This window comes from Herpailurus yagouaroundi, unplaced genomic scaffold (assembly GCF_014898765.1).
Source record: "Herpailurus yagouaroundi ecotype Mexico unplaced genomic scaffold, PumYag 159, whole genome shotgun sequence".
Lineage (NCBI taxonomy): Eukaryota > Metazoa > Chordata > Mammalia > Carnivora > Felidae > Herpailurus > Herpailurus yagouaroundi.
The window spans coordinates 79336399-79348252 of NW_024412400.1; the positions used below are offsets into that span (position 1 = coordinate 79336399).

General features: G+C 49.8%; 1 protein-coding gene across 1 annotated transcript; it reads right to left on the reverse strand.

Moving 5' to 3' along the window:
• Positions 1-453: 453 nt before the first annotated feature.
• RTP2 (receptor transporter protein 2) lies at positions 454-3806 on the reverse strand. Its single transcript, XM_040479546.1, has 2 exons — positions 3625-3806; positions 454-970 (listed from the first exon to the last, which is right to left on the reverse strand). Exons 1-2 carry the CDS (start codon positions 3789-3791, stop codon positions 454-456), a joined length of 684 nt encoding a protein of 227 aa, XP_040335480.1. The 5' UTR covers positions 3792-3806.
• Positions 3807-11854: the final 8048 nt, after the last annotated feature.

The window sequence follows — 11854 nt, forward strand, 5'->3', positions numbered from 1 at the left end:
CAGGAGAGGGACTGAATGAAAATGCACTGAATATTCGCGCATAGGGTGGGATCACTGCCCTCTCCAAGGAGAACTGTGGCAGGATGGTCAGAGGCAGCTGAAGACGACCTTGAGATGAAGCCAGGGCAAGACAGGACCTAATGGGGTCCTAATGGGATGTGGGATATGGAAATGAAGCAAAAAAGGAGGGGTCGGGATGGATGTGGAGGAAGTGGAGGGAGAAGATACCTCCCTGTGGGTTTATTTACTACCACCAGGCCTAAATCCTCCCCAGACCTTCTCCCCCTCCCCCATCGCTATACATTTTAATGGCAGGACCATTAAGTATCTCCCAGAGCAAACCTCCCACTCCATGGAGGAATAAACTGAGGCCCGGAGCGAGCTGTCCAGAGTCCTGTTGACTCTGCAGAAGAACTGCAGCCAGAACCTTCCCACCCCACGGGCGCAGCTCCACTAAAGGAAGGCAGAGCTGCGGAAGGACAACTGCAGGTAGACAATGAGCAGGCAGAGGGCGGCCCCGAAGAGGCACCAGCGAAGCGAGAAGAAGCTGTAGCCGGAACCCTCCTGGGCGCTTGGCTTGGAGGCCCCTGAGAAGGTGCAGGTGGCGGCCTCCTCCTCCAGCAGCTTCTCGCTGGGCTTCCAGTGCACGACGCCCTCCTGGCAGGCCTCGCAGAACTCGGGGCGGTGCGGACCCGCGTCCGGGCGGCTGGCCACGTGGATGCGGTACTGGCCGCCGTCTTCCTCGTAGCACTGCTCGCGCAGGCTGGTGATGAGGTTGTCCACCAGGCTCTCGATGTTCTCCTCCAGCATGCTCGACTCGTCCAGCCGCGCCGTGCCACACTCGTGGCACAGCTGCTTGAAGACGCGCATGCGCACCGAGCCGGCCCGCTGCTCGCGGTCCAGGTACATGTGGAAGAGGATGACCACGTGGGTCGACTGCCAGGTGTGCCAGCACCAGGAGCAGTGGAACCTGCGGGGAGGGGAGGGAAGGATGTAGAAGGTGGGCCTCCCTCCCGGTGACAGCCTGCCCTGGAGGAGCCCGGAAAGGAAGGGCCCTGTGTGCCTGTGCCTAGAGATAGAGGCGGCTTGTTCACTGCCCCCTGGGCTCCTTAGCGCTAGGCAGGCTCTGCCTCTTCCCACTGAACCCCGCTGGGCCTGGAGCAGTGTCTTCAGAAATCTGGCACTGGAGCTATCTGGCTTCCAGCGGGCTCTCCTGCCTGCCTCCTGCACGCCCTTCTGTGGCCTCAGCTCCGCGTAACCCAATGCACTCTGGACATGCACCTGTGTGCTGAACAGGGCTCACCGCCCCCCCCCCCCCAATCTGGGCCTTATTTTTCATGCGTGCATTGCAGAGTAATGGTGTCCAATAAGGCTCTTTTCATTCAGACGTCCCCTGACTCGGAGATGTCTCGCTCATGCCTCTCGCCTGCTGTGGAGAGAAAAGGAGATGCTTCTAACTACCGACCATAGACCACCAAGAATACTTAGGAGAAAAACCACCAAGAATCCAGCAGATGGACTGCTGGATGGGTGATGAGGCAGCAGGGGAGGACTGAGAGACTTTGGTCCCTGTACTGTCACAAAGAACATTCTTTTACGCCTTGACGAGTAACCCCTAGACCCTGCTCCAGCCCTGCAACAGACACTGGAAAAGTGGGCCGTAGTCGGCATCCCCCTCTACACACATGCACATTTACATTCAGGCCACTCCGTCAAACTTGGACCCCCTAGAGTCCCAGCCTCAGAGATTGTGGAAGGAAGTGGTCTGGGACTCATCTAGCCGAGCCCCACTCCCTCAGCCCCCACCCAGTGCTTGCACACCTTCAGTAATGGAACACTCATTACCTCCAGGACAGTTTCTTTCAACCTTGAGATGAACCTCTTCCAGGAGGACCCTGTTACATCAGCTTTATAGTCAGGGGTCCCGTGGACCCCTGACTGTCCTTACTGCTGACCCTCTCTGGGTCCCCTGTACAATGGCTCTGAAGGACCTCTGACAAGGAACTCAAATTCAGTCCAACAGATACCACCTAGCCCCTACTTTATGCCAAGCATCACATAGTCCAGGCCGGGGGGTAGAGATGAGGCCAAGCCTGCCCCCGAGACCTGGAGCCCACCAACAACACAAGCACAGAACAGTACCTGGCATAGCTCAAGGCAGGATTTGGCCCACAGAGCAACCTGACCCCCAGAAGGGGGTCCCCACCCTGCTGGGTCAGAGTTGTGGGGCACCAGGATTAATGCATCTCAAGGCTTACAGGGAGAGTGAGCCTGTGCACATAATAAGCACAGGAGTGGCAGTTCTGAAGGCCTGCCTGAGGCCACCTGGGAGCCACAGGTCACCAGCCAGGATAGGACCAGTTGAGACCCGAGGCAAGGAGGAGCCACAGGCCCATACAGCTCAGCCCCTAATCCCCTGGGCCTGTGACCCAAGTTTCCAGGCCTTTGCACTCCTCCCAACGGCCACCTCAGGAGCTTCATGTTTTCTGTCTCCTCCTTCTCTACCTTGTTAATCAAACCAATCCAGAGCTGTTTCCTCTCCCTCAAGCTTCACCTCAGACCTTAAATTTCAAAATATCAGACCTAGCACAAGGGGACCATAAGGATCATCTAGTCAACCTTTCGTTTTATTGAGATGAAAACAGAAGCGGAGAGAAAGAGAGCCATCCATGTGCACACAGCTAGTCAGAGACAGAGTCAGGACCCGGTCTCATATTTACAGGTCTTAGCTCCCCACAGGGAGCTCCCTACCCACAGCCTGCCTCCTGATTCCACCTTCACTGGCATGCTGCACCTGAGGCGTTACACATACAAACATGCATGATCAACCCGGTGTGTGTGTCCACACCCCCAAAATACAGCCACTCGTCAGCCTCCCTGGGGGTCTAGGGGCATTATCTGTCCTTGAATCAGTGGACCCAGGGAAGAGGCCTGCACAGACCCTGAAGATGAGCTTGAGGCAGCTTGGGCAGGGCATTCTGTGGTCCTGATCCCAAAGCACACCCTAGAAGGAGAGGCATGTGCGTTTCAGATGGACATGTCCCCTGAGCCTATGGAACTCCTTGCACTGTGGAAGTCACGAGGGTCCTATAAAGCATAGGACACTGGGCTCTAAGGTCTTAAGGGAAATCATGCCCAAAGTTAAATCCTTTGGCCTCTGGCCCATAGACAATAGAGCTGGAAGGGTCTTGATTGGCCAACTTCCTGTATTCAGATCAAATTGGACTGAGTTGACTAACTAGACTTAGGACCGGAGCACAGGCCCCAATCCTAAACTAAAGTTTTCTCAGCGGACCTCATGGCCTCCTCTCTCAGTCCCCACCATTCTGTAAGAGACTACGAAATGTGCAAACATCTAAAATGTCAAAGATTGCAGGGCCATTGTAGCTCTTCGTTTATTATAGAAAACCAAGATCCAAAGACAGAACACAACTTGTTAAGGTCACCCAGGGAGGGAATGATACAGCTGGAATTAGAACCCAGGCCTCTCTGACCCACCTGGAAGTCCTCCTCTGCCCCCTCACCTGAGCTGACCCCAGGACCAGGCTCCATTTGATCTCTCCATCTCCACTTGGAAGGTGCCCCCAGGGCTGCCTACAGGCCCCTCCTCCCTGGGCCGCTCACCTGCCCGAGGCATGCTGTTCCAGGTACTGTTTCCAGCCAGGGGCCAGCTCGTTGAGCTTGAGGTTGGGATCCATGATGAGTTCCCAGCTGTCGGCCGGCTTGGCCACCTCCATCTTCTCATAGAAGACTTTCTTCCACTCGCAAGTGGTCAGGCTGGTGGTACACATGGTCTTGTTGGCAGGGATGGAAGTTTCCGTTCAGCCTGCGCGAGAACACAGAAGGAGCCCAGGTAGGTGCAGAGCAGTTCCGTCTCTGCCGTCTGAAAATCCTCATCAACCGGACCAGAGGAAACAGGACCCAGCAACCTCCTTTGTCACCCTGGAAGCGGTTACCATGGCAGCTGGGCAGGGAGCCAAGAGCCAGGGCTGGGGAGGAGGGAAGTCCCAAAAGAGAGTTCCAGGGCCCTGAGCTGGGCTTGGGAGGCAGGGCTGGGTAGTGACACCGAGTGGAAGGAGCAGGCTGGGAGGCTCAGGCCCGGGTCAGACCTATCCAGGCCTTCCAGGATCTCCACCCTCCTGCTTCACCTACTGCTCTCCCAGGCATTCTGCACAGCGTGTGCTATGGTAACTGTGACCCCCTAGGGAGCCAAAGAGAAACAAGGGATGGGGGGGTGCAAAGCCTGCAGGTCATACACCCCTGATGTGTGGGAACCATCATCCACCATGCGCCAAGCACCAACTGCTTGACCTGTGTGCTGGCCAAGGTGGGAATTCGTTCCCCCTTCAGCCAGATCAGGAAACCGAGGTTTATACAGCTCCCAGCGGCCTCATTCTACATTCACATCCAGGCTTTCCAACGCCAAGCTCATTTGCTCAAATGCATACTGCTCAATGCAGTACTCTTGAGCTCCTGACACATACGGGTGGGGACAGAAGTAGGATGCCCTTTGCTCAGAAAGATCTCAAGCCAGTTGTGAGATAGAATGCAGTATAGCACGCTGTAAAAAAGCACAAGAATAACAGTCCAGATGCATAGAGTCATAGAATTGTTAAAGCACATATTTGGCTCCCGGTCCCAAGCTGCGCTAAGAAGCTTCTGGAGGAAAAAGGTTGTTCTGTGCTGCAAGCTGCTGCTGCATCAGCTGCTACTGAAAGAGGCCAGGCAATAGGGTACCCACAGCTCCCTCAGGCCCAATTTAAGTACTTCAGAGACTAGGAGGGAACTTGACTCCAAATTTGCATAATCCAGATGAAGACACAGACACCTGGGGGAAGCAGCCCTGGCAGGGAAAAGACCAGGTGGTTGGGCAGCTTGTCCTGGCTCTGCCTTGTGTCTGTCTGCTCGGCCTCAGAATCCAAGAATTTCCCTCAATGGACTTCTGTCTACCCACCTGCACAGGAGAGGCCGGCTAGATAGCATCTAGGGCCTCTTCCAGAAGTAATCAGCTCATTCTTTTTATTTTTAATTTTTTTTAAGTTTATTTATTTATTTGGAGGGGAGAGAGAGAGAGGGAGCGAGAGTGAGCAGGGTAGAGGCAGAGAGAAAGGGAGACGGAGAATCCCAAGCAGGCCCTGTGCCATCAGCACAGACAGAGCCCGATGTGGGGCTCGAACTCACCAACTGTGAGATCATGACCTGAGCTGAAATTAAGGGTCGGACGCTCAACGAACTGAGCCACCCAGGTGCCCCAGCTCATGATTTTTTTTTTTAATGTTTATTTATTTCTGACAGAGAGAGAGAGCCCGCGTGCGCGCATGAGTGGGGGAGGGGCAGAGAGAGAGGGAGACACAGATTCGGAAGCAGGGTCTGGGCTCTGAGCTGTCAGCACAGAGCCCGATGCAGGGCTCAAACTCACAGACTGTGAGATCATGACCTGAGCTGAAATCGGACGCTCAACCGACTACTGAGCCACCCAGGCGCCCCATCATGATTCTTTAACCTGGAAATCGGATCTCTGGGAATGTGGAGGTGATGAGAGAGCAGAAGGCAGGCTGAGGACAAAGTGCAAGTTAGCACACACCCTCCGCCCCAGGTGGGATGTGTGTGATATTCCTCAGGCACTCCTGGCTGCCCAAGAGCAAAGAAAGGAAAGAAAACAAATGTTTAACTCATAGAGATCATAGAGTCTCCATCAATTTACAAATGTCTTAGTAAATTACAAGAAAAAGACAAACTGATCAGTAGCCTAATCTCCAGAAACCCATAGACTCAGTTTCCTGGAACCCCAACATCACGCCTCTATCGTGATACGGGGAACAAAGGCAAGAAGGCAATGGCAAGTAAAATTAAATTTCCTTATAACCTGCAGCCTGCTGACAAACACTTGAGGCAAATACAGAGTAGAACATTTCTTTAGGAACCCCCTACCGTCCTACTGTTAATGCCTTACTAGAGGGAAGACAACCTTAGCTTGACAACAGCAAGGCCTCAAGTATCTTTTGCATATCAAAGTCCTTCTGGAAGCCTCCCTTTTGACTTTACCTCCCCAACTCCAAAGTATATAACCTGTCAGTCTTCACAACCCAGTGCAGCTCTTTCTGCCTCAGGGTCCTGTTCCCGTGCTTTTATTAAAGCACCTATTTTGCACCAAAGAAGTCTTCAAGAATTCTTTCTTGGCCATCGGCTCCGGACCCCGCCATCACCCCAAAAACCTCATTAGAGGCACAGACGGGGAATACAGCATTGGAAACATTTCTGGGAACTGGAAGAGACTTTTCAGTGCTGAGTTCCAGTCTTGACACTTGTCTCCAAGCGGTTTTTGCGTTGGATGAGGTCTGGGACAATACCCTTGGGTCATATCTTGGAATGGGAAAGTGTCCCTCTACCAGCTTTGTGCTAGAGATCTCAGAAAGGGCAAAATTACTTGACCAGGAGCTCTAGAAGAGACTATTCTTTTTTTTTTTTTAATGTTTATTTATTTTTGAGAGAGAGAGAGAGAGCGCGTGCGCGCGAGCGAGCATGAGTGGGGGAGGGGCAGAGAGAGACACACACACAGAATCCAAAGCAGGCTCCAAGCTCTGAGCTGTCAGCACAGAACCCGAGGTGGGGCTCGAACCCATGAACTGGGATATCATGACCTGAGCTGAAGTCAGCTGCTTAACCAACTGAGCCACCCACACACCCCTCGAAGGGACTATTCTTAAAAATCTGATTTCTTCATTGAGCTCTTTATCTCTTGACATTGAAGTAAGACATCTGAAGCTCAGAAATGGGAAATGACCTGGCCAAAGCTTTAGCAGGGCCGCTCACACCTCCTCAGGGCCAGCTGCCAGCAGAGGTGAGACAGGTCAGAGGACCGGTGAGTTCCCAGGAATTGAATGAACTGAGGAGCTTATGGCCCAGCCTGGAGCCACCTGCCAGGAATGAATCTGAAAAATATTGTGCCATTGTTGCCAGAACAAATGACAAAGAAGGAAAACCAAAAAGATAGAGGGTGAGGCTTCTCCGGGTTCATCTGTTTGTTTTTACCCAAATGATGCAATCCCCTTAGGCCTAGCATCAGGTTTAATTTAGAATGGGAGCCCTCTAGGCAGAGACCAATATAATTCATCTTTCTATACAACAGCCCTGTTTTCTCTCAAGAAAAAAAAAACCGTGCTTGCGATACAACCAATGAACACAGATATTACCTCAATTTTCTGCAAATGGCTCTGGTTTGCTCCAGAAGCCACAAATTAAGAGCTCACTAATGTAAAAATGTGTACAGCTGTGGCCACATCACGCACTGGCAGTTTCATTACACGTTACTGCTGTATTTTTAATTCAGAGAATAATTTTTATAAAGGAATTTTTATTCCTTTATAAAATAAATTACTATGCACCTGTATTCTGCAAACAAAATTGGCCAGGGGGAGAGGGATAGAAGAACCAGTCTCCTCTTCAACTTGGAATGTGAGTCAATACATATTAGCAAATACTTTTTGCAAGGTGCCTGGGTGGCTCAGCTGGTTGAGCATCTGACTTCGGCTCAGGTCATGATCACATGGTACGTGAGTTCGAGCCCCGCATTGGGCTCTGTGCTGACAGCTCGGAGCCTGAAGCCTGCTGCAGATTCTGTGTCTTGCTCTCTCTCTGCTCCTCCCCCACTTTCACTCTGTCTCTCACTCTCAAGAGTAAATAAACATTTAAAAAATTCTTAAAAAAAAGACTTTTTGCAAAATGTCCATTACTGAAATGTTACTTATGTGAATAACACAGGGGATGACAGCGCAGAGTCTAAAATATAAAAGTAATAAAGAGTTGGGGAGGTGAGTATGGTGGGGTTTTAGAGTGGTGGGAGTCTGGAGTCAATGGCCAAGAAAGAATTCTTGAAGACCTCTTTGGTGCAAAAGGTGATTTTATTAAGCACGGGAATAGGACCCTTAGGCAGAAAGAGCTGCACTGGGGTTGTGAAGACTGACAGGTTATATATTTTGGAGTTGGGGAGGTAAAGTCAAAAGGGAGGCATCCAGAAGGACTTTGATATGCTAAAGAGGACTCCTAAGATACTTGAGGCCTTGCTGTTGTCAAGCTAAGGTTGTCTTCCCTCTAGTAAGGCATTAACAGTAGGACGGCAGGGGGTTCCTGGAGAAATGTCCTACTCTCAAATATTTGTCAACGGGCTGCAGATTGTAAAGAAATTGAATTTTACCTGCCATTTTCATCTTGGCTTTGTTCCCCACATCAGGATGGAGGAGAGGGTGATATGAGGCCCTCCAGGAAACTGAGCTTCTGGAGATTAGGCTATTGATAAGATTGCCTTTTACTTGTAATTTACTAAAGCCTTGGAAACTGATGGAAACTCCTGTCCTGCATGACTGTGATCTCTGTCAGTTAGCCATTTGTTTTCTTTCCTTTCCTTTGTTCTTGGGCAGCCAGGAGTGCCTGAGGAATGTCACACATACCCCACCTTGGGGGAGGGGGCTGTGCTAGCTTGGGCCTGCCCTCAGCTTGCCCTCAGCTTGCCCTCAGCTTGCCCTGGAGTAGACATCACTCGCGGGTTTTTGGAAACTAACTATAAGTAACCCTTATCCCAGAGATTTCAATACAGTTTTGGGGGGGGGGGATATACCCCCTCTACCCACTCTAGGCCCAGGAAAAGCCCTTGTCATTGCCAGACATTATTACTGATGGGAAAATGTTCCAGAGGTGTTTAAGGGCCAAAGAAAAAAAAAGAAGGTTAAATAAAACCGAGTTCGTGGTTCAGGATATGTCTTAACTAAGCAACAAATCCAGAGGAAATGCAAGCTATGTCCTGTCCTCCCCTATCCCTCCACAATTCAAAGATCCATGGAAGGTGCTAGAGAACAAATCCAAGGTTCCCAGGGAATCTTCTTCAAGAGTGGTTAGCAAGGTCTTCCCATCCCCAGGATGCAGCACTTGGAGGCAGCACAGCCCAAACTCCACGCTCTGAGTGGGGGCTGACTCTGAGTCTGGGGGTGTTCCCATGGTCAGGATGGTACACAGCTCTCAGGGGATACAGTGAAGCTACTTCCAGGGACTATTTCGTGCTGCTTTTATATGCAGAACAACTGCAAGAAGGCCAGCTCCTTTTCCTGCTGGAATTCAAGGGTCCAGCTTCTAAGCTTCAGGCACCCCCAAGTCTGTATTAAGGGCGGCCATATCTACGGTCACTGTTTTCAGGGCCTTATTCTCTGAGGCAAGAATTTCATGCACACTTGTCACACTATGTATGTCAAGTACATACATAAAAAGAGTAGGGTGGGAGCAGAGAGTGCTCCCTGCTAGGAAAAGAAAAGATAATAGGGGTTGAGTAAGCAAGTTAGTGGCTGAGGAAGAAAGACTATAGAATTCTCTGCTGAAAGGAGACAGTCAAATTCAGAGCGTCTGGAGATAACTTTCAGCAGATGAAGCCTATGCTGACTTCTGTCTAAGATGAGGGCCTCCGTCAATGTTCCTTAGCTATACTCAGAGAACCTGACAGTTTCTGATGAGCTGAGGCTCAACACACACACACACACACACACACACACACACACACACACAGCCATAGCTCCTCTCTGGGACAATCCCATGCATCATGACATAGTGATACGGAAGCATGAGGAGCTCATGCCAGCTCTTAAAGCTTCCATTCTAAAATGACATTCACCACTTTCCTTCACGTTCCATTGGCCAAAGCAAATCATACAGCCAAGTCTGCAATGGCGCAGGGAAATATCTCTTGGCAAAGGTGGAGTGTGGAGGGCATTTTAGGGAGTGGCACTGACTGTCGTAGACTCTAAGTCTAAAGTTCTCTTTTGTCTAGCAAAAGAACGGATGCAGGATTAAAAAGAGAGATGGTTACTGTCCAGGAAAAAGACAAGAGCCCCGAATAAGGGTCCTTGCCCCGTATTTATTCAGAACAGAAGGCTTGTAAACGTGATGGGCGTGTACAAAGAGACAAAGAAACTAGCGACATTAACTTGTGGATGTGAGAGGGGAAAAGGGGGTTTTGAAGATATACAGTGTTTGGGGTTTGGGTCAATATAAAACAAAATCCAGGCACTGGGCAGATGGGTAGATGGTCGTTAACGGCAGACAGGAGGTGCTGTGCCTGTTTATCTTTGCCAGCCTAGGGGATGAGACAGATGGGGGAATAACCACAGTGTTGACAGGACACCTTTTCTTTTGTTAACCATCTCCTCTCCGGGCTGCTTTGCCTGCAGCTCAGCAGTCTAAAGTCCAATTCACCAATTTACCTGACCTGGCCCTATTCTCCTATGAGAGCAGCTTTCTGCTGTAGTACTAAACTTGGGGTGCTTTCACCCTGAATATCTAATCTTGTTATTCCTATGTATATGGCACCTTTGTGCCAATTCGATTTCAGGCCTTTGCCTCTCTCTATTTTGGGGGTTTCAGCACCCCCTCCCTATTTTGGGGTGCCTTTGCACCTCCCTATTCTTGGCACCTTTGTGCCTTCTTATTCTTGGAGTGCCAATCTGGTTACCCAAACTCGGGTGTGAGCATTTTATGACTTTGTGTTTCTTTATGCCTTGTTAACCCATTGGTGTAAGCCTGGGGGATTCCTAAGCTTATCCCCCACAACTGACTCTTATAAACAACAATAAAATCCATCACAGCACCCACCTGGACAATGAATGGGCACTGCCTGGAACAATGGAGCTGAACAGCTTCTATGGTACAGGGTAGTTATATATATGACATATATTTTGTTTGTTTATAGAGAGAAAGAGCGAGTGGGGGAGGAGAGGCAGAGACAGAGGGAGAGAAAATCCCAAGCAGGCTCTCTGCTGTCAGTGCCGAGCCCCCTGTGGGGCTCAATCTCACGACCTTGAGATCACGACCTGAGCCGAAATCGAGAGTCTCGGCTGCCCAACTGACTGGACCACCCAGGCGCTCCATGACATATATTTTTTAAAAACCAAGAAAATGATTGTCCTAATGTCAAGATAGTAGTTATCTCTGTGGGGAGGGGGGAGAGGTGATAGGAGATTATTACATATTATGGATAGGAGGGCTGGCAAAGATTTTTCTGACTGGGTATGTGTTATGCAGGTTTCCATTGCATTGCATAATTCTTTAAATTGTATATGTATGTTTTCTGTACTCTTCTGTATGTGTGATCTATTACACAACGTAAAACAAAATGGGTTTAATCCCTGCCTTTCCCCATTGCTTAGATTGTCCCAAAGTACCAAATCTATCAATAGGCCTTCTGAACATTTTCATTAAGATGGTCATAGATCATAAACTGAAAGAGGCCTAGAGAAACCATCATGCCCCTACCCTGAGAAAGGTATTAGGCAGATGAGCAAAGAAGGTGAAAGAAGAAAAGTATGAGAGACAGCATCTGGCAATAGTAAGCTGTCGGTAAATGTTCTAGGACCTTGGACACACATCTTCTATAGCACCTGCCATGCTGTCATTACATTCCCTCCGCAAGACTGTCTTCTTCATCTTTTATGTTTTCTCCAGTGAGTAACAAAACCTCAAACTCATAGTAGGCGCTGAGTATTATCTTGTTTAATGAATGAATAGCGGCGAGGCTTTACTGTGTGTATCCTTTACAATTTAGACTTACTGTGGATTCCAGTAAGACAAGAACCATATAATAAATCTCCACAGACCCCATCGTGTATAGATTTGCCCATTATAGAAGTACAATAGGTGTGAATTTCATTCAGTTCATAGCAACAAAGACTCATGTAATATCCAAGACGTGCTCGGATGAACAGTAGTGCAGAGAGGGACACGCACATACATGACCTGCCCGTGAAGGTACCCCTCAAACGCTGGGATTGAAGGGGAATTCGAATACTCAGCTTCTTGGGATGACTTTTATAGTTAT

Excerpts from the sequence above, each read along its gene's own strand:
- RTP2 (XM_040479546.1), bottom strand. The coding sequence starts at position 3,791 with ATGTGTACCACCAGCCTGACCACTTGCGAGTGGAAGAAAGTCTTCTAT. Across the intron at positions 971-3,624 it reads GAACAGCATGCCTCGGGCAG|GTTCCACTGCTCCTGGTGCT; the intron begins GTGAGCGGCCCA and ends CCCTCCCCGCAG.